This window comes from Triticum urartu, chromosome 2A (assembly GCF_056163025.1).
Source record: "Triticum urartu cultivar PI428250 chromosome 2A, HENAU_Tu73, whole genome shotgun sequence".
Taxonomy (NCBI): domain Eukaryota; kingdom Viridiplantae; phylum Streptophyta; class Magnoliopsida; order Poales; family Poaceae; genus Triticum; species Triticum urartu.
The window spans coordinates 668,677,372-668,700,556 of NC_141874.1; the positions used below are offsets into that span (position 1 = coordinate 668,677,372).

The 23,185-nt window shown below is 42.6% G+C and overlaps 1 protein-coding gene and 1 pseudogene across 1 annotated transcript; one reads left to right on the forward strand and one right to left on the reverse strand.

The window, feature by feature from the left end:
• Positions 1–10,212: 10,212 nt before the first annotated feature.
• On the reverse strand, positions 10,213–14,728 carry LOC125539590 (ENTH/VHS family protein). Its single transcript, XM_048703082.2, has 11 exons — positions 14,420–14,728; positions 14,238–14,289; positions 13,665–13,744; positions 13,497–13,575; positions 13,225–13,308; positions 12,992–13,137; positions 12,668–12,889; positions 12,166–12,245; positions 11,593–11,780; positions 10,824–11,430; positions 10,213–10,738 (listed from the first exon to the last, which is right to left on the reverse strand). The coding sequence occupies exons 1-11, from the start codon at positions 14,458–14,460 to the stop codon at positions 10,479–10,481; spliced, it is 1,839 nt and encodes a 612-aa protein (XP_048559039.1). The 5' UTR covers positions 14,461–14,728; the 3' UTR covers positions 10,213–10,478.
• A 910-nt stretch (positions 14,729–15,638) lies between these two features.
• On the forward strand, positions 15,639–16,606 carry LOC147986571 (uncharacterized; annotated as a pseudogene).
• Positions 16,607–23,185: the final 6,579 nt, after the last annotated feature.

Below are 23,185 nucleotides of genomic sequence, written 5' to 3' on the forward strand. Positions count from 1 at the left end.
TAGATTCAAGTCTGATGTATTGGAAAAAATTATGAAATTCATGCCAATTTGTACAATTCATGGAGTATATTTCTCTCTCAGTATGTGCATTTGCTCACATGGACGCATCAGAACCAGGAACACAGGCGATCGATCAACAAACACTACTAGGGTAGTAGCGCGGGTTTTGATGTTAGCAGCAGCGCGGGTGGCCGCGCTACTAATAAGGCGCTACAGCTAATTTATAGTAGTAGCGCGGTCCTTACCCGCGCTACTACTGTTGACGATATCAACAGCGCTTTTATGAACGTGCTACTATTACTTAGCTGTAGCGATTTCACAGTCCCTCGCTACTGCCATATCTTTCATCATTTTTCCCCTGTACCCCTTTCCCTTTCAGTTTCCCTTTCAGATACTAGATACTAGGTACTGCTAGTAGATATCAAATTTATAAACCATTACTGGGTAGTACTCCCTTCGTTCCAAATTACTCGTCGTGGTTTTAGTTCAAACCTCGACGAGTAATTTGGAACGAAGGGAGTACTAGATAACAATTTCATGCATAGTCAACATGCATCCTCAAGCAGTACAAGGTCATATCAACGGCGATCATCATACGTAGTTCTAGATGATATCAACGACGATCATCATATGTAGGTCTAGATGATATAGCCCCACACACATATGTAGTTCTAGATGATACAGCCACACACACATATGTAGTTCTAGATGATATCGAAGACAATCATCATCCTCAAGCCTGGGTGGTTGGTGTTCCTGATAGTAATTAGGATGGCCTGTCCAATACGAAGATTCTTGCCATCGAGGAATTTCTTCCATCCAACCGAGTTTAAGTGTGTGCGACCGTCCGTGTCCACGCGGTAAGTACAGGTTGTGATGGAGCCCCTTGCAGTAAGGCGTAGTCCAGCTGAGCCTTTTTCATCGGGCTCGATACCATAACTCACAGATAAGCTCTTTGCCAATTTCTAAATAAGAAAAACATTTCAATTAATAAATAGCCTCGCAAATAAGTACATATGGATTATCTACACTATTAACAGTTTCCTTAGATTCTACACTAATAAGCATGTGATCGAACTCTACACTAAAACATATCATCGACTAGATTCCACACAACATACCATATCATTGGACTGTACACTAAGTATTTCATCGGATAATTTGCATTTGTAAGTATAACATACCATATCATGTCGATCAACCATGGTATTTGTCAGGCGGGTCACGAATGGCACCCCGACAAAGTCAGCACGTGGCGGAATTATGTCCCACAGGTTGGACACCTCCTCCTCGCTCAGCTTTGTTCTTTGAGCTACAATGGCTTCATGAAGTGGGTCCTCATCATCTTCATCGAGTGGGTCCTCATTATCTTCATCATCTTCGTCATCTTCATCATCTTCCACCAGGTTGAGATAAATGACAGCCATCTTGGGTCTTTCTGCTCTGAAGGAGAAGCTGATCAACTCACCACCAGTAAGACGCATGCGAACGACGAAACAGGCCCATCCATCTCCTCCAATCTACAACATATTGCGTCCTTTCTCGACCTCCATAGTGTACGCCCCCCAGGAGCCTCAAATGTCACAGTGTCGCTTGTTGAATTTCAACCTCACATTGCATGGGACGATCTGTGTAAAATAAGCAAAATGACACAATGTAGTAATGCCAACACTAAAAATAAAATAGTTATTACATTTCATCTAATTTCTTACCGCCGCATGACGAAAACCCGGCTCGAAGTAGATGCCGAACAGCTTGCCAGTTGCAAGGCTGCTGGCGCACCTTGACTTGCACAGTCGACATAGTGGTGATAGTGGCGGCGCCATTTTTCCTAAAGCAATATGAGCAAAGGATTAACGATCCATTTCACAGGAAAGAAAAACAGTAGCATGAGATATTTTTGGTTCTTCCGCAAGAAGCAATTTGATGGACAATTATAATCCTAAGATCTAATAACATATTAGATGACAAGGTACCACCTACATTTTGCCAAAAAGTAACTTATTAAAAAAACAAAAGCAACTACGTACCTATCCATGTACAGAAAAAATAACAATAAAATGGTGCATACTAAATCAACTAAATGAACTAGCCTACTAAATCAACTAAATCAAAATGTTCTAAATCAACTAAATGAACTAGCCTACTAAATCAACTAAATCAAAATGTTCTAAATCAACTAGCCTACTAAATCAACTAAATCAAAATGTTCTAAATCAACTAAATCAACTAGCCTACTAAATCAACTAAATCAAAATGTTCTAAATCAACTAAATCAACTAAATCATATCAACTAAATCAAAATGTTGCATATGAACTAGCCTACTAAATAAAAATGTAGCAGGCAGGAGGGAGAAGGAGGGGCGACTCGAGGAGGGAGAAGAGAGTAGGACGGAGGAGGAAGGCGGAGCGAGGAGGGGCCGGCCGGCGGCCAGTGGAGGGAGGACGAAGGAGGAAGGCGGAGCAAGGAGGAGGGAGGACGGAGGAGGAGGCCGGTACCGAGTCCAGCAAGGAGGAGGAGGTGACGGCGACGCAGAGGAAGGAGGGGCGACGGGGGAGGCCCGGCGCGGGGGATTGAGAGGGATCCAGTGAGTGTGTGACTGTGAGTGGATCGGATAGAGGAGATGGGGGGTGGGAGATGGAATGGCTTAGCAGTAGCGCGCTATAGAGAAAGACGCTACTGCTAAACTACCTAGCAGCAGTGCCTTTCACAAAGAAGCGCTACTGCTATGTGTCAGCATGTAAAAATAGACTTACTTCAATGTATCAAAAATACATTGATCATCAACGATCTTTTTGTGTACAATCTGATTTGTTAATATGAGTCTTCACCGGTTTAGGAACAGGTGAAGACTCATATTGCAGCCACAAATTCTACACATAAAGTTCAATGAAGACTAAGTGCTTGTCAAATTTTGAGAAGTGACATATTTAAGATGGTAGAAACTCTCTTCACAGAGCGAGGTGGGACTAAATTTTTTAGTAAACTTAGCAGTAGCGCTTATTGGCGAAATGCGCTACTACTATGCTACGTAGCAGTAGCGCCCGTCGTTATAACGCGTTGCTGCTATAGCTAGCCTCGCGGCGGCCTCGTAGGAATTATAGCAGTAGCGCGTCTTTGAGCTGGCGCGCTACTACTATATTTATTTCAGCAGCGAGTTATTCTTAAGCTCGCTACTGCTAATTAGCAGCAGCGCCTTATTTTAAAGCGCGCTACTGATAAGATTCTGTGTATAGGCTTTTCTCTAGTAGTGAAAAATCACGTACAGGAACGAAAATTCTGACGCAAGAAAATCCAATAAACCAAGTCTGAGAACAGAAAAAGATCAATTTTCATGAAGGAAAAACATTCGGCAGTTTTCAACTTGACTTGCTTTTATTTTATTTTTTAAAACAAAAACGCAAGGAGCAACCGGCTTTAAATTAATAAAGCCTATCACAGGCAACAACCCAACAAATTCAGAACAACAACCAAAAAGAAAATAAAGTTACTACAGACCACGGTGAATTGGGCCACCCAAATAGAGTGCAACTAATAGGTGACAAGTGACCCCAGTTTCACCAAGGAGCACGCAGACTCTAACATAATGAGATCAGGCCTGCATGCACCTGATCCGTTCTATGGCTCGGGCACAACCAAATGGGCTTGCTCGCCTATTTGGAGGCAGCTAGGCCTTGGGTCTGGCAAGGCGATTGCTTGCCTTCTAGCGGAGGAGACTTCTACAGGCAAAATGAAGAAGGTGAAGAAGGCTCTCAGGAGCATAGGCAAGAAGAGTGATGTCATTGTTAAGGAGTCCGCGACTGTTTAATGGATGATACTCAGTCTCTTTGACCAACATCTCCGATTGGCTCATCTCCCTGGATTTAACGTGGTGTTTGTTGCCTTCAACATTGCATTCGTTAGGGGTTTCTTTGTGCCGTAGAAGTGCGGGAGATCGTGATTCTTACACGTTAGGTATGTTTCTCGGGTTAACCGTGGGGTCAAGGAGTTTCTTTTTTAGTGAGTAGTCCACATGTGATTTATATGTCTCAATTTCCGCCCAGTTTTTCATTAATTCACTAGGCAATTCTCTTCTTCTTAATTAATTAATCTATTTGAAAAAGAACATGCATCCTAATTCTATTGTTTTCCTTGTTCCTACATGTTCTGCATTTTCAGCGGTATAAATTTTCTTTGATAGAACGCACGAAATGGAGTGTTAGTCTTGGAAAGCGATGACACTTTGCACACATTAAAAAGGGGCTTATAGTCCTGTCCTTATTGATGTTCATGATTTTCTCAGAAGGACATCATGTTGTTTGGATCATAATAATTTACTATTATTTTTTGCATAATACATGTTAGCGTATTTTCATGCTTCAAACACAATACTTGACACTAAGGTGAGACATTCTGCCATTTTGCGAAAAAGTCATCTAAGAGTCTTAAAATTGCACACGGGTACAATAGCTCTTTAGATGTCGTCAGATCTACGATCCAACGATCAAGAAATCCGTATCATAGTATCACCTGAAATTTTCCCCTTATACGCAAGCAGCTATACGCATGGGATCGGTCAGTACTGAGAAGCACTAAGAAGAAGTTGCGTTGTACACAGGAGAGACCAGACCGAGGTAAATATTGCTAGATAGAAGATTTGGCAGCAAAGGTTGAAAAGTTGCTGAAGTTCGGGGAACTATATTGGGGGCAGTGTAGCAGGATCGCCGCGCTGCAGTTTGGCGACCGAAACATGGCATACTTCCAGAGTTTTGCATCGGCCGGACTGAGAAACCGTATTAAAAAGTAGAGGGTGTGTTTGGTAGGGTATATGGAGGATGCATGAGGACAAAGTTTTTAATCCGACCCATTTTTACTTGTTTGGTAGGGTGCATGGCTCACCTTGGCTATGCCCATCTGATGCAAAAAAAGGCCCTCAGCCATGTCCATCTCATGCACCCCAGAGAGGGTGCATGCAGGCAGCTATGCTCGCTTCGACCCTCATCCCCACCCACCAGACCACGGTCAGATATGTTTAAATTTTCAAAATAAATCATAATTTTAATATTTTTTTCAAAAATATTCAGAAATTCAGAATTTGTTTAAATTTTCAAAAATTCTCAGAATTACAAAAATTGTTTAAATTTATGAAAATGCTCCGAATTTTAAATTTTGTTTAAATTTTCAAAAATGCTCCAAATTTCAAATTTTGTTTAAATATTCAAAGAATGTTCAGAATTTCAAATTTTGTTTAAAATTTCAAAGAATGATCAGCATTTCAAAAATATCAAAAAAATAGTATTTTAAAAAATGAACTTTCAAAAAATCAGAATTTTAAAATTTGTTTAAATTTGTAAAAAATGTTCAAAATTTCAAAAAAAAAAATTTCAAAAAATTTCAGAATTTCAAATTTTATTTAAATTTTCAGAAATTGTTTAGAATTTCAAATTTTGTTAAAATTTTCAATAAAATTCAGAATTTGAAAATATGTTTAAATTTTTGTTCACATTTTTTCAATTTTGTTCACCCTTGAAAAAAATTATTCGGAATTCGAAATTGCTCAACATGTCTAAACACATGCAGGCTGACAAACAAAGTCTCACCTCAATGCATTCAGCGCTGCCAAACAAGAGCAAATGCATAGACTCAGCATGTATCAGAGGAGAACAATTAGGTTAGGTCGTCATCACCCCTCCCTCGCTGGAGCCGGGCAAAACTTGTAGTAGATAGTCTGGAAGTCGTTGTGCTAATGCCTGATAGGACTAGCATAACTAAACAACAACCGCCGTCAATGAAGAGTAGCGTAGATCGGAAGGATTCAAACCGAAGACACACGAACATTGACGAACTACGACCAGATTCGAGCAAATCCATCAAGGACAAATCCGCCGGAGACACACCTCCACATGCCCACCAAGGATGAGAACCTTATTTCATCTTCAGGGAGTCGCCGCCGCCTCGTCTTCCTGAGCAGGACACAAACCCTAACAAAACTCGAAGAAACATCTAAAATCATAGCCCTCCCAACGGCAAGGACCGGATACACTACGCCGCCATTGCCCTAAGGTCACTGAAAACGAGCCAGACCGACGGCGGCACCGGCGAGAGGCTAAGGAACCCTAAAAAATAGAGCTTGTTTGGTTTGTATGATTGTTTTCCCCATGTGGTCTATTCTGCATGCAATTTCAAAGAGAAAATTACGTTCGATGTAACCTCGAAGAAATATTCATTTATTTCTATAACAACTATGCGATGTACCTAGTTCTTCAGGAAAGTTGTGTATTTTTTCTATAGTGCAACCAAATAACGTACATACTAATTTTATTGTTTTCCTTGTTCATGCATGTTCTGCATTTTCAGCGGTATAAATATTCTTTCACAATGCACGAACTGGAGCATTAGTTTTGGAAAGCGATGGCACTTTGCACAGATTAAAAAGGGAATTGCAGTCTTGTCCTTATTGATGTTCATGATTTTTAGGCTAGAATGCCAGAATACACTAGAATTAGTTTAATTCTCACGTGAATGCAAGGACATCATGTTGTTTGGGCCACAATAATTTACCATCATTATTTGCATAAAACATGATGGCGTGTTTTCATGCTTCAAACACAATACTTGGCGGTCTACATGCCACGGCACGGCACTAGGTGGGACATTCTTGCTCCAGTGTAATTGTAAGACACACCCCAACTCCCTCCAAGACACGGGACGTGGAAGCAAGGCAGCATTGCAGCTTCATTCATATCGAGATACCAATCCAACAGCCAAGTCGTACCTATTTAACAAAATACACTCGGATGGCAAATTTCCGAAGGAGTCCATCTCCACCTGACTAGCTTGTTGATGTTACTTCGTTGAAACATCACATTCAGTGCAGTCATAAATCCTGATGGTTCTCAGTCCTATGATGAATGTGGGTTTCAGAAACATTGAAAAGGCGATCCCAATAAAGTACAAAACTTGTGTACATTGAATATGTGGTAAGGCTAAGATGAACCTAGCAACAACTAAGCTCTAGTCCTTGATTGCACAATGACTTCTTACCAATTGTTGCTCCACCTCTCTTCTCACACCTAAATAGGAACATTGCCTGTCACAACAACCATGTGATGGATGCTTTCATGCAATTCAATAGTACCATAATGAGCACATGGGTAATTGGGCATTAATTTATTGTGAGTGTCCGTCCTTCAGAAAAGTAGCTCCACTGTAATATATTGTACTCATATCAATTCATGTTCACACTTCAGTAAGAAAACCATTTGCATTTGGTCAACTGTAGAAGGTCTCCATAGCACACACCTCACCGAGGATCATCGGACCTCCAAACTGAAACCACCTAGTAAGTGGTGAACTATTGTGGCGTAGACGTTGTGTTTGATTATGCAAATCAGGAGTCCTGCATTCCCTTCCAGCATTCTAGTACATGTCCATTTAGTAGTTCTTGGTAGGATGCTTCCAGGGATCACCTAAAAATTCCAAATGAATTGGCATGCTATATGTTTGCTCTTATACATTGTTTTTTAGGGTCTTGCTTATACAACACACTGTTACGTTTTAGAGACTTCCCCAAAAGCCTGAGAAATTTTGTAGCGGTCCGTTGGATAATGTAAGACGTGCATGTTTTCTACAGATCAACATGGACTATAAATTTCTTTTATAATACTCATACTATGTACATATATACAAAATCGTAAACTATAAAGAAACTACTTGTAAGGGCCTCTATGGTTCAAATGAATTTCATAGGAATTTTAAGGATTCCATTCCTTAAGAATCTTTCCTCTGGCTTGTAGGGTTCATACTGTATGATTTTTATGATGTACTCTACTTGTAATTCCAACGAAAAATAATTCCATCGAGTCTTAAACCTCACGGAATTTTTTCTTTGTTTCAATACCAGTTATGACATGCATAGGCTTTGAGGAGAATTCAATTTTTTTCCTATGCAAGCAAATAATTTACATCTCAATTCTAATATATGTACTCCTATCCTAAGAAACATAGAGACCCTAAATATGAATTCAGCTGCATCAGTTTTCTGTTACACAACTTAGGACACATAAAAAGTGAATTACTGTCTTATCCCTATTGACGCTCACAAATTTCTGGCAGAAATAAAGGCCAGCAGACTAGAATTAGTTCAATTATCACGTGAATGCGATGACATTATGGTATTTGGAGAGAAAATCAAGGGTAGAATGCCTGAACACACTAGAATTCGTTCAATTCTCACATTTTCATCCCTGCAAAGAAATCCCACATTTTATAACTATAAGAAACAAAGAGGCCCTAAATAGGAAGTCGGAGGTATTAGGTTTCTTTACACGGCACACAAAATCAAGCATTAATCTTGGAATTAAAAAGAAATTGCAGTCTTGTCTTTGTTGATGTTCCTAAATTCAAAGAGAAAACCAAGGGTAGAATGCCATAATACACTTGAATTAGTTTAGTTATGACAATATGGTGTTTGGAATGCAATAATGTACTAGTAATTTTGCATAAAACAAGATATTGCATTCTTGTGCTCCAAACACAATAGTTGGAAGTCTACATCCCAACGGTCTCTGGCTCTAGTGTAATTCAAAGATGCGTCCCAACTTGCTCCAAGACACAGAGAGTGGCAAGAAGACTGCACCATTGCCTTGATAGTATTCAGATATCAATCCGGTTCTCAAGTTGTGCCTACTCAATAAAATGTAGTATGATGGAAAATTCTTGGGAGTCCATCTCCGCCTGACCATCTTAATGATATTACTACCAATAGAAATCCAAGCCCGCACGGTTGTAAATTCTGATGGTTCCCAGTCCTAGGATGTAGATGGGTTTCAACAACATTGAAAAGGCACTCCAATTAAGTGCAAAACTTGCATATATTGTATATGTGGTAGGCTGAAATGAATATAGCAATGACTAATTAAGCACTACTCCTTGGTCGACACATGACGGATACTTTATGAATTCTTCCTCTATCTTTCTTCTCACACTAAAATAGGGACATTTTGTGGTGTAACAACCATGTGATGGACGCTTTCATGCAATTCAATACTGTTATAATGAGCACATGGGTAATTGAGTGATTTTTTGTTGTTGTGTATTTTGTTTTATATATAAAGCGGGGCGTGAGCCTCGGATTTTTATTGTTGTGTGTGTCCCTCCCTCGGTGAAGTAGCTCCCTGATGATACATTTTACCAATTCAACTTCATAGTGTAGCTCTTTTGGGGGACTACATATGAGAAAACCCTTGCATTTGGTTGGGGCAATAGTAGAGGATATCGAGAGCACGCACCTACCTAGGACCATCACACCTCCAAACTGAAACCACATAGCAAGTAGTGAGCATGGTGGTATAGACGTTGTGTTGGGTTATGCAAAACAGGACTCCTGCATTTCCTTCCATTTACTAGTACCTGGTAGATGCTTCCAGATATCCTGGAAATCATAAATGAACTGAAATGATACATGCTTGCTTAGTTGCTCATACATTGTTCTCCTGAAGCCTGAGAAGTGTTGTAGCAGTCTGTTTGATGCATGTTTTCTAAGATAAGCATTGACCATCGATTTCTTTATAATACTCCTTGTACATAGATACAAAATCACACAACTGTAATAATTTAAGTACTTGTAAAGGCATATATGGTTCAAAAGAATTTCATAGGAATTTCAAGGATTTCTTGCTAATATTTCCTTCTGGTTTGTAGGATTGCTACCGTATGACTTTTCGTTCTTGCTACCTGCAATTTCAAAGAAAATAATTCATGTGTGTTTAACCTCACATAATTTTTTTCTTACTTCCACGACAACTATGCAATGCGCCTAGTTTTCAGTAAACTTGTACATATTTCTCCTGCAATGCAGCCAAATAATTTGCATCACAATGCTACCATATTCCCGCGCAACAGAGAAGCCAAAATATGAATTCAGCGTTGTCAGTTGTCTTTCACACAACACACAAAATCAAACGTTAATGTTGCTGTCTTGTCCCTGTTGACGCTCATAAACTTCTGAGAAAATCAAGGGTAGAATGTCAGAATACATAGAATCAGTCCAATTATAACATGAATGCCATGACATTAGTGTTCGGACGCTTTTGAATAAAACGGAATACCACATTCCGGTGGTTCCAAAACAGTGTTCAATGTAATGTTGATGGTTTCCGAAGTAGTATTTCAGAAACCCAGGAATTGAATGCAAGCACCGCAAAGCATTACAGAAGCAAAAGAGCCTACAATTTACAGAAGGTGCACATATTAAACATAAGATTGAATCGAATCATGATGTGACACAAGGGCAGCGTATCTGCAAACCCGACAAACACAACACATGCTTGACAACACTGGACAAAGACCATGATACTTGAATACTGCAGCAATTACAAGCAATGTGACCGTCAACAAAAGCGAGGTGACAAAACCAATAAAAAGATAATAAGCGCCCAAAGGCACAGTCCAGCAAAAGCAACAAACACCAGGTGCTAGAAATGTTCTCCTATGGAGCTCATTTGAAGCCACCAAACTGATACTTGTTGTAGTTTGCCAAGCTCTCGATGCCACCGCCTTGCGTAGACGGAGGAATTCCAGACATTCCTAGGCCAGATCCCCCTGCACCCATGTTCCATGAGGGTTGGCCAGATCCTCCGGCACCCATGTTCCATGAGGGTTGGCTAGATCCTCCGGTCCATGAGGATTGAGCCTTGTCGTCGAACCCATCACTAAGGCCGCCAACAACCCCAACATCGGCTAAGTTCACCTTCTTTGCTGAAATTTGCAGTGAAGAGAAACATCAACACTTCTGAAATCAAGTTTCCAACAGGGTGAGGAGGAAATGAGAGGAGGAACTTACGTCCAGTTATGTTCAGATCAATCAATCCACGGCTCAAAGAGTCAGCCCATATGCCAGATTTGACCTGAAAATTTTCTTTCTTGGTGTTGGGCTTGGGAGCTGCCAAAGGTGTTTGGTCTGCCCTTCCATTAATACTTGAAGAAAGATCAAAGGGGTCTTTAGCTGCTTCTTCAGTGTTTGCAACGAAGGCACCAAAATCAGAGGCACCAGTTTTGGGAGCAGCCAAAGGTGCTACATCTGCTTTGCCAAAATTGCCAGTGGAAGAAAAGTCGAAGGGGTCTTTAGCTGTATCCACGGTGTTTGATTCAAAGGCACCAAAGTCCGATGCTGCCTCAAGGTTCTGACTTGACGTGCTGATATTTCCAGTGGAGCTGTGTACAGGTGGTGGTGGTGCACTAGAGGTGCTGAAGTCACCAAATGGGTCAGATCCCCCAAAACTGCTTAAAGGAATATCACCGAAAGGATCAAATGGTTCAGGTACTGTGTTCTTGGACACGGAAGTATTAGCATTAGAAGATGTCCCAGAAGTTGGTGGTGGGATAAACCCAGTCTGTGGTGGAAATGCTGAAGCAAAGGTTGCATTTCCCGAAAAAAGGTCAACAGTTTCCTGCAGTATCATTTGGATGACAACACTGTATCATGATCAACGAAATTGAGAAACTACATGATTTTATAAGAATATCAAAGCACAATACTGGCAGTTTCTGGCACTGTGTCAGATAATCTTAACATATTTAGCAGCTTCGATATACAGAGAGGAGAACCAAACCTGGACATCCTGATGCGCAGCTGTTTCGGCACCTGGGATTGCCGATTGGAAATCTGCATCAGCAAACAGATCAACCTGAGGTTCTGCAGCACTTTCTGTTGCTGGAGTGGCTGCGGGCTCGCCAAGGAAATCATCCATCAAATTTGGGCCAAGAAGATCCGCCTCAGCAGTCTTTGTATTAGCTGCACCTGTAGAACAAGATAGAAATAGTCATCTCTTTGAGTTTCCAAATCCAACAAATTAGTTCATTCAAAAATAAAAAAGGCATAGCACTCCCAGTCTCAACAAACTATCAGGTCATCCCTTTTAGTAAAAACTGATTGAGCACTTGAATTGACGTTCATCTATGAATTTCTATTTACAATTAGGCGGAAGAGAATATTATAATTGTGCTACATGAAAGGTAATCTAGTTATAGCGTACATGCAAACTGAAGAGTGAACTATTTGTCAAAACATTACAGACTATAACAGACTTACATGACAAGACATGAACATGCATTCAGTACTACAGCTAAAGAAATTCCTTGCATGGAAGTAGCAGAACCAGGAAAATACATATATAATATTTTACCGTTTGAGGAAGATCCACGAGGATCAAAGTCATCGAATTCATCCTCATTGCCTTTGGTGTTAGATGGGGACTTCGAGGAGCTGCGTGGATACAAAACTTCAGTGAAGGAGTGAAATGTATAACAATAAAAGGTAAGCCCCGAGGCTAAAAATCTAGAGCCGAACTGATACTGCTGCATTTCACTTTGAAAAATATTGCTGCATTTACCATACTTAACAAGATTCAACACGAGGACCTCTTCTAATAGGAAATAGCCGCTTTAAACTAACTCTGTTTCAATAGCAAATTAGATACTACTTCACCCCGTGTGAGTTGGGACCTAACTCACCAATCATGCAACCAAGAATGCTACCTACAATTAACCCACCATATCCCACTGGCTACTCAGCGTTTATTAACGATAAAAATGGATACTGTTAGTAAAATACTACTGGCTGTAGTTTTTGAAAAACCAGCAGCAGTCATTTAACGAAGTAAAAATAGTAAAGCAGCTTTAAAATACCTTCTATCATGATCCGCGTCCTTTCTTATCTTGCTGCCAGATTTGCGCCTGCCAGTACTACTTGAAGAGGTTTTAACAGGTTCTTTGTCCCTGTAACTGTTACTGAACGAATCAGCCTCCCTTGTGCCACCAAAACTGCCATAGCGTTCACCTGAACTGTAGTTGCTACCTCCAGAGGCTGAGCTTGATCTGTATGACCCGGTTGATGATAACCCAACGTACCTTCATCCACAGCAAATATACGTTACGGTTTAAGACTGTCAAAGATAAGTACACAACTAAAAAAAGTTAGAAGATCTCATTTAATAATTTTGCAGAACCCACTTGTCACGGTTACTGGCCGCTTTCTCTCTCACAGCCTTTATTCTCTCCTTATCATTGATGATTCCCACCAGGGTTTCCACTTTCTTCCTCACATTTATTCCAGAGTCTTTTCCATTAGGTTCCACAAACTCAAAACTCGAAAGAACCTTAAAGGATACGACAAGAAAATGTTTAATCACTCGATGTAGCCTTAACTAGAAAGAGTTGTAAACAAAAGCACAGACAACACATACCGAGATTTTTGAATAATGATCGAGAATGTCATCAACTGCCCGCTCAGAACCATTCGCTATCAAGTACTCAATAATCGTCAGTGCCTGCGCATCCACAAATTTTAATTAGTGAATAGCATTGCTCATAAAAATTTACACGATACAAAGGTCTGTTTCCCTTTGGTGGTTACTGGTTAATGTGATCAATCACTGTAGAAGTGATTCCTAACAAGCTCAATATTGGTCCAATATACTATTGAAAGGATGGTCATTAGGGAATAAGAAGCAATAACCTTATACACATGACGCCAGTTTGCATCTCGCTCACCCAGCCTGGCCCAGAGGACACCCATCACCATCTGACACTCAGAGCTGCAGATTTTAGAAGTTATATGCATCATTTCAGCACAGATAAAAAGGGAGGTGGGATAGCACAACACAAACAAGACATTAAAACTTACTATTTCTTGGTGGCCTGAGCTAGCTCTGAAAGAGCAGACCCATGTGGACCCCAAGGCTCATCACTTGTCGCGTCAAGGACCTGATTTGAAAGCAAAACTTTTAGGAGAAGACATAAACTACGAAATATGATACAATGAGAGATCGAAAGGACTAGTCTTGTCAGCTATCACTCCTCGTCGGACTTCTAGCTCTAAATGTAATCATCAAAGAATCCAGCCTGATTACAGGCAAATCAAAAGCAGTGCGTGAGGAGTGCATTCGGTAGTGTATTTCGACTTATCTCTGATTCAGGTCTTAATAATTTAACTAAACCATCAGCGCAGAGTTTGACTTTTTTAAGGAACATGATTTTATTTATTGCTCCTAAAAAGTTACAACATTTATCAGTTTCCTTAAAGCACTAGTGTGGAGTGTACAGACAAGAGTGGTATCACAAGCAAGCATAGGCAAAATTCAAGTTCCATCCTACAGTCTCCACCACATGAACTAATCCGATAATTCACAGCTCCACTACCAGCAAGAGGAAACGATTTCACAGAGAAGCAGAGCTAAGATCTGGGCGAGATCCAAACCTTCTGTTCGAGCTCGGGGACCTTGAGCACCTTGAGATTGACCTCCCTCTTGCTGCAAGAGCACGCGCAGAGCAAACGGATCAGGATCTCACTCCTCACGGATCAAATTCAGCAAACGCCGTAGGCATCCTTGTAAAGCGGCTAACGGGATCGTGGCCGGTGGGCCGATCGAGAAAACTTACATCTCCCGCACGGTCTGATCGAAGGCCTTCATGAAATCCATGGCCGGCGCGGCGGCGAAGGGTCGCCGGGGACTCTATATACCGGGGGATCTGGGCTCTCAGGCGCTGAGCTGGCAGCGGCAGCCGAGCGAGTGGCCTAGGAGGCTGTGTCTGGATGGGATGGAGGCGCGGCGGCGGCTCCCCCGATCCCGGCGAGCGGCGAACCCTCGCGACGGACGGCGAGGTCGACGGCCTGCCGGGCGGAGGGCGCGCGCGTGCGGGGAAGGAGGGAGAGGAAGTGGGCGGCGAGGTGGGTGATGGCCGGTCGGTAGGCAGGAAGAGGAACCATGTGTGCTACCATTTGACGGCCAGGGTCAACTCTGGCGAGATCTGACGGCGGATATGGCACCAGCTGCAAACGCACTACTAGTACCATTGTCTCTGTCAATGCATCGCTAATCTTTTACCGTGCTACTTTTGGTTGAAGAAGAAATGGTAAATTTCACTGGTAATCTCATCATGGGATTAAGGCGCTGCTAATCTGATTTTGCGAATGCTTGTTTGGTTGTGATCTGATCGGCACAAACACCATCTGCCACTGACTGAACCAACCCACCACGAGATGCACATTTCTTTGACTGAAAGAAGAATAAGAGGGTAAACATATGGTTTGCCACATTTCTTTGGCTTCAGCTTGGCACAAGACAGCAGGTCCTCCAACATCTGAAGCTGACACACACATCTAACCTCAAGGTGAAACTCTGCTCCAATTTTGCTAGGTTTGGATTCAGTGGGAGTACACACACAGATTCCATTGCTGAGAAGTAGGTCCATGTATGACCCGAGAAGAAGAATAACATGGTAAAATAATGGAGATAATTGCACGTATCATCCTGGAAGTTGCCGGCGATGTCCAACTCGGTCCCGGAAGTTGAGAACTGATCCACTACGGTCCTGATATGGGGAAATACGTCCCCAATACGGTCCTGGATGTTGGACGGCCAGTCCTGCGTCTACACGTCGCGTGCGTACACAGGATACGCCCGTATGACACGTCAACGCCTGGCCCGCTCGTCAGAAGGGAGCCCACCAGTCAGCGCGGAGCCCACCCCTTGCCCCCCATCCCCGTCTCGCTGTCTTTTCTCGATCCTTCATGTGTCCACGAACCGAAAACAGAGCAGGAAGCAGAGTAGTGGGATAGGGTGCGGCGGCGGATGATCTGCGACCCGATGGCCTTTCGATGGTAGTTGCTGCGGTGGTGGAAGGGACTGCGACGGCGCCGCAACCTGTAGGACGGGATTCAGCGGCGATGGAGGGCCCGCGACGGCGGCCCGACGGCGAGGCGGCTCCAACGTACGGTATGATTCGTCGCCCAAGAACGTAGAGATGGTTTTGTGCCTGAAATCTACAATTTTAGTTCTAATTAGGTTGTGTGCACATATAATCTCATTTGTTTATGCCAATTTCATGCACTTTGGAGGGAAATTTGTTAGGGTTTGGGTAAAGTACGACAAAAAGATTGAACTTTCAATGATTTTTGTTTGCAGCAAAGGATTCTCGATTGTTCACTGTTGAGGTAATCCATGGAGGATTTTTCTTTGGCAGTGGGCAGAATAGGTGTTATTTGGATGCCAAAAAGGTTTGCTATGATTACTGTCAGGTTGAGAGTGCATATTACAAATTGTTTGAAGAATTAGTTGAGCACTTGGGTTATGAAAAGAGAGGTAGAATCGATATGTATTGGTTGCCCCTGTTTGTCAGCTAAATGAAGGTGGTGCTAGGCTTTTGTCCAATGATGTTGACGTAGATTGTATATATCTAACGCTTAATCGAGGGCACCAATTTCAAATGATATACCTCGATCATTTGGACAGCCATATTTCTGGAGGAGGAGCTGGATGGGATGATGTTGTGGCTAATCCAGTAACACAAATGCCAGTTGTTTTCAGTCCAATGAAGAAGTCAAGCAATGCAAATGATAACAGAGATGTCAATGAAAGCAACACATCTTGTAGTGTTGTGGATGAAAGTCATGAAATTCAGAGTCATGACCAATTCTTTGACAGACTGAGACCAAGAAAACAAAATATAGAAGAGCAGGAAGAACAGTATGCAGATTCAGATACTTCTGACAGTGATTATATTCCTGAAATTATTGACAGTGACTATGACTTGGAGGATGGGGATGAGGATTTGTTGCAGGAGTAGCTACACCCTCTGCAAGATAGGAAAGGGAAGAAGGTGGTGGAAGAGTGCAACTCTGAAGATGAGGAATTGGATGCTCCAGATTCAGATCAAGATGAAATGAAATTCAATTTCAAATCATTTACAGCTGCTGATATGCATGAGCCCAAGTTCCATGCAGGCCAATTGTTCTCTTCAGTCGAGCTCTTGAGGAAAGCAGTTAGAGATTACAGTTGCAAAGAGAGAGTGAACATCACATTCCCAAAGAATGACAAAACAAGGCTTGGTGCAAAGTGTGAGAAAGGATGCCCATGGTATCTTTATGCATCTTGGGATAATAGGACAAATTCGATAATGGTGAAGACATTCAATGGTGAGCATACTTGTGAGAAGAAGTGGCAAGTTACAGCCTTTACAGCTAGGTATATTGCTCACAAATTTGTCGACAAGATTAGGGCATGTGAGAGGATTTCATTGAAGGCCTTAGCAGGTTTTGTGCAAGAAGATTGGAATATGACAATTAAAAGGGGCAAGTTAGGGAGAGCTAGGAAGATTGCATATGATATGATATATGGTGATGAGATTTCACAATACAACTTGTTGTGGGACTATGCAAATGAGCTGAGGAGATCTAATCCTGGTAGCACTTTCTTTGTTGAACTTTCAGAAGAGGGGCAATTTCAAAAATGTTACTTCTCATTTGATGCATGCAAAAGGGGCTTCTTATCTGCTTGTAGGCCTATCATTTTCCTCAATGGCTGTCACTTGAAGACACAATATGGAGGTGTGCTTTTAAGTGCTGTAGGAATGGATCCTAATGATTGCATAATTCCTGTGGCTCATGTAGTAGTGCAAACTGAAGATACAAAAGCCTGGAGATGGTTCTTGACTGCATTGAAGCAAGATCTTGGCATACATAACACAGATCTCTGGACCATCATGTCTGACAAGCAAAAAGTAATTCCTTTGCATTTTTTGCTTATTTCAGTATGTATCAGAACTTATGTGATTTCCTTTGTATGTTTATAATGTGTGAAATGTCATTGTTTTTGTAGGGTTTACTAAAAGCAGTGAAGGAATTGTTCCCACTTTCACCACACAGATTCTGTGTGAGGCATCTGTGGCAGAATTTCAACAAGAATTTCAAGGGAGAGGCCTTAAAGAACCAGCTATGGAAATGTGCTAGAAGTACTACAGAGGGAAGGTTTAGGGAAAATATGAACCAAATGTTACTTCTCAGCAAAGAGGCCCATGACTGGCTGGATGAGTTGGATCCTAAAACATGGGTCAGGGCTTATCAAAATGATTTTGTTGGAAATATGCCCTAGAGGCAATAATAAATTGATTATTATTATATTTCCTTGTTCATGATAATCATTTATTATCCATGCTAGAATTGTATTGATAGGAAACTCAGATACATGTGTGGATACATAGACAACACCATGTCCCTAGTAAGCCTCTACTTGACTAGCTCGTTAATCAATAGATGGTCACGGTTTCCTGACCATGGACATTGGATGTCGTTGATAACGGGATCACATCATTAGGAGAATGATGTGATGGACAAGACCCAATCCTAAGCCTAGCACAAGATCATGTAGTTCGTATGCTAAAGCTTTTCTAATGTCAAGTATCATTTCCTTAGACCATGAGATTGTGCAACTCCCGGATACCGTAGGAGTGCTTTGGGTGTGCCAAACGTCACAACGTAACTGGGTGGCTATAAAGGTACACTACAGGTATCTCCGAAAGTGTCTGTTGGGTTGGCATGAATCAAGACTGGGATTTGTCACTCCGTGTAAACGGAGAGGTATCTCTGGGCCCACTCGGTAGGACATCATCATAATGTGCACAATGTGACCAAGGAGTTGATCACGGGGTGATGTGTTACGGAACGAGTAAAGAGACTTGCCGGTAACGAGATTGAACAAGGTATCGGGATACCGACGATCGAATCTCGGTCAAGTATCGTACCGATGGACAAAGGGAATTGCATACGGGATTGATTAAGTCCTTGACATCATGGTTCATCCGATGAGATCATCGTGGAACATGTGGGAGCCAACATGGGTATCTAGATCCCGCTGTTGCTTATTGACCGGAGAGTCATCTCGGTCATGTCTGCATGTCTCCCGAACCCGTAGGGTCTACACACTTAAGGTTCGATGACGCTAGGGTTATAAAGGAAGTTTGTATGTGGTTACCGAATGTTGTTCGGAGTCCCGGATGAGATCCGGGATGTCACGAGGAGTTCTGGAATGGTCCGGAGGTAAAGATTTATATATGGGAAGTCCTGTTTTGGTCACCGGAAAAGTTTCGGGGTTTATCGGTAACGTACCGGGACCACCGGGAGGGTCCCGGGGGTCCACCAAGTGGGGCCACCAGCCCCGGAGGGCTGCATGGGCCAAGTGTGGGAGGGGACCAGCCCCAGATGGGCTGGTGCGCCCCCCCCTGTTGGAAATATGCCCTAGAGGCAATAATAAATTGATTATTATTATATTTCCTTGTTCATGATAATCGTTTATTATCCATGCTATAATTGTATTGATAGGAAACTCAGATACATGTGTGGATACATAGACAACACCATGTCCCTAGTGAGCCTCTAGTTGACTAGCTCGTTGATCAATAGATGGTTACGGTTTCCTGACCATGGACATTGAATGTCATTGATAACGGGATCACATCATTAGGAGAATGATGTGATGGACAAGACCCAATCCTAAGCATAGCACTAGATCGTGTAGTTCGTATGCTAAAGCTTTTCTAATGTCAAGTATCATTTCCTTAGACCATGAGATTGTGCAACTCCCGGATACCGTAGGAGTGCTTTGGGTGTATCAAACGTCACAACGTAACTGGGTGACTATAAAGGTGCATTACAGGTATCTCCGAAAGTGTCTGTTGGGTTGGCACGAATCGAGACTGGGATTTGTCACTCCGTGTAAGCGGAGAGGTATCTCTGGGCCCACTCGGTAGGACATCATCATATGCGCAATGTGACCAAGGAGTTGGTCACGGGATGATGTGTTACGGAACGAGTAAAGAGACTTGCCGGTAACGAGATTGAACTGGGTATTGGATACCGACGATCGAATCTCGGGCAAGTAACATACCGCTAGACAAAGGGAATTGTATACGGGATTGATTAAGTCCTTGACATAGTGGTTCATCCGATGAGATCATCGTGGAACATGTGGGAGCCATCATGGGTATCCAGATCCCGCTGTTGGTTATTGACCGGAGAACGTCTCGGTCATGTCTGCATGTCTTCCGAACCCGTAGGGTCTACACACTTAAGGTTCGGTGACGCTAGGGTTATGGAGATATTAGTATGCGGTAACCCGAATGTTGTTCGGAGTCCCGAATGAGATCCCGGACGTCACGAGGAGTCCCGGAATGGTCCGGAGGTAAAGAATTATATATAGGAAGTGCTGTTTCGGCCATCGGGACAAGTTTCGGGGTCATCGGTATTGTACCGGGACCACCGGAAGGGTCCCGGGGGTCCACCGGGTGGGGCCACCTGCCCCGGGGGGGCACATGGGCTGTAGGGGTTGTGCCTTGGCCTATATGGGCCAAGGGCACCAGCCCCAAGAGGCCCATGCGCCAAGAGATGGGAAAAAGGGGAGAGTCCTAAAAGGGGAAGGCACCTCCGAGGTGCCTTGGGGAGGATGGACTCCTCCCCACCCTTGGCCGCACCCTTCCTTGGAGGAAGGGGCAAGGGCTGCGCCTCCCCCTCTCCCTTGGCCCTATATATAGTGGGGAAAAAGGAGGAGCAAACCAATCTAAGGCCTGGCGCCTCCCTCTCCCTCCCGTGACACATCTTCCTCCTCCCGCAGCGCTTAGCGAAGCCCTGTTGGAATCCCGCTACTTCCACCACGCAGTCGTGCTGCTGGATCTCCATCAGCCTCTCCCTTCTCCTTGCTGGATCAAGGCATGGGAGACGTCATCAGGCTGTACGTGTGTTGAACGCGGAGGTGCCGTGCGTTCGGCACTTGATCATCGGTGATTTGAATCACGACGAGTACGACTCCATCAACCCCGTTCACTTGAACGCTTCCGCTTAGCGATCTACAAGGGTATGTAGATGCACTCTCCTTCCCCTCGTTGCTAGTCTCTCCATAGATAGATCTTGGTGACACGTAGGAAAATTTTGAATTTATGCTACGTTCCCCAACAGTGGCATCATGAGCTAGGTCTATTGTGTAGATTCTATGCACGAGTAGAACACAAAGTAGTTGTGGGCGTTGATTTTGTTCAATATGCTTGCCGTTACTAGTCTTATCTTGATTCGGCGGCATCGTGGGATGAAGCGGCCCGGACCAACTTTACACGTACTCTTACGTGAGACCGGTTCCACCGACAAACATGCACTAGTTGCATAAGGTGGCTGGCGGGTGTCTGTCTCTCCCACTTTAGTCGGATCGGATTCGATGAACAGGGTCCTTATGAAGGGTAAATAGAAATTGGCATATCACGTTGTAGTTTTGCGTAGGTAAGAAACGTTCTTGCTAGAAACCCATAGCAGCCACGTAAAACATGCAAACAACAATTAGAGGACGTCTAACTTGTTTTTGCAGGGTATGCTATGTGATGTGATATGGCCAAAAGGATGTGATGAATGATATATGTAATGTATGAGATTGATCATGTTCTTGTAATAGATGATCATGGAGCCCCAAGATGGAGATCAAAGGAGCTACATGATATTGGCCATATCATGTCACTATTTGATTGCATGTGATGTTTATCATGTTTATACATCTTATTTGCTTAGAACGACGGTAGTAAATAAGATGATCCCTCATTAAAATTTCAAGAAGTGTTCTCCCCTAACTGTGCACCGTTGCTACAGTTCGTCGCTTCGAAGCATCACGTGTTAATCGGGTGTGATAGATCCTTTCGTTCACATACAACGGGTGTAAGCAAGATTTACACATGCAAAAACACTTAGGGTTAACTTGACGAGCCTAAGCATGTGAAGACATGGCCTCGGAACACAGAGACCAAAAGGTCGAACACGAGTCGTATGGAAGATACGATCAACATGAAGATGTTCACCGACGTTGACTAGTCCGTCTCACGTGTTAATCGGACATGGCCTGGTCGACTCGGATCGTGTAATACTTAGATAACTAGAGGGATGTCTAATCTAAGTGGGAGTTCATAAGATGAACTTAATTATTCTGAACATAGTCAAAAGGATTTTGCAAATTATGTCGTAGCTCGCGCTTTAGTTCTACTGTTTAGTTATGTTCCTAGAGAAAAAAATTAGTTGAAAGTTGATAGTAGCAATTATGTGGACTAGGTCCGTAAACTGAGGATTGTCCTCATTGCTTCATAGAAGGCTTATGTCCTTAATGCACCGCTCAGTGTGCTGAACCTCGAACGTTGTCTGTGGATTTTGCGAACATCTGACATACACGTTTTGATAACTACGTGATAGTTCAGTTAAATGGTTTAGAGTTGAGGCACCAAAGACGTTTTTGAAACATCACAAAACATATGAGATGTTTTGAGGGCTGAAATTGGAATTTCAGGCTCGTGCCCACGTCAAGAGGTATAAGACCTCCGACGATTTTCTTAACCTGCAAACTAAGGAGAAAAGCTCAATTGTTGAGCTTGTGCTCGGATTGTCTGAGTACAACAATCATTTGAATCAAGTGGGAGTTGATCTTCCAGATAAGATAGTGATGTTTCTCCGAAGTCATTACCACCAAGCTGCTAGAGCTTCGTGATGAACTATAATATATCAGGGACATATATGATGATCCTTGAGTTGTTCGTGATGTATGACACCGCGAAAGTAGAAATCAAGAAGGAGCATCAATTGTTGATGGTTAGTGAAACCACTAGTTTCAAGAAGGGCAAGGGCAAGAAGGGATACTTCATGAAACGGCAATTCAGCTGCTGCTCTAGTGAAGAAACCCAAGGTTGAACCCAAACCCGAGACTAAGTGCTTCTGTAATAAAGGGAACAGCCACTGGAGCAGAATTACCCTAGATACTTGGTAGATTAGAAGGCTGGCAAGGTCGATAGAAGTATATTGGATATACATTGTGTTGATGTGTACTTTACTAGTACTCCTAGTAGCACCAGGGTATTAGATACCGGTTCGGTTGCTAAGTGTTAGTAACTCGAAATAAAAGCTACGGAATAAACGGAGACTAGCTAAAGGTGAGCTAATGATATGTGTTGGAAGTGTTTCCAATGTTGATATGATCAAGCGTCGCACGCTCCCTCTACCATCGAGATTGGTGTTTGCGTTGAGCATAGACATGATTGGATTATGTCTATCGCAATACGGTTATTCATTTAAGGAGAATAATGGTTACTCTGTTTATTTGAATAATACCTTCAATGGTCTTGCACCTAAAATGAATGGTTTATTGAATCTCGATCGTAGTGATACACATGTTCATGCCAAAAGATAGTAATGATAGTACCACCTACTTGTGGCACTGCCACGTAAGTCATATCGGTATAAAACGCATGAAGAAGCTCCATGTTGATGGATCTTTGGGCTCACTCGTTTTTGAAAAGTTTGGGACATGCGAACCATGTCTATTGGTATATATGCATGAAGAAACTCCATGCAAA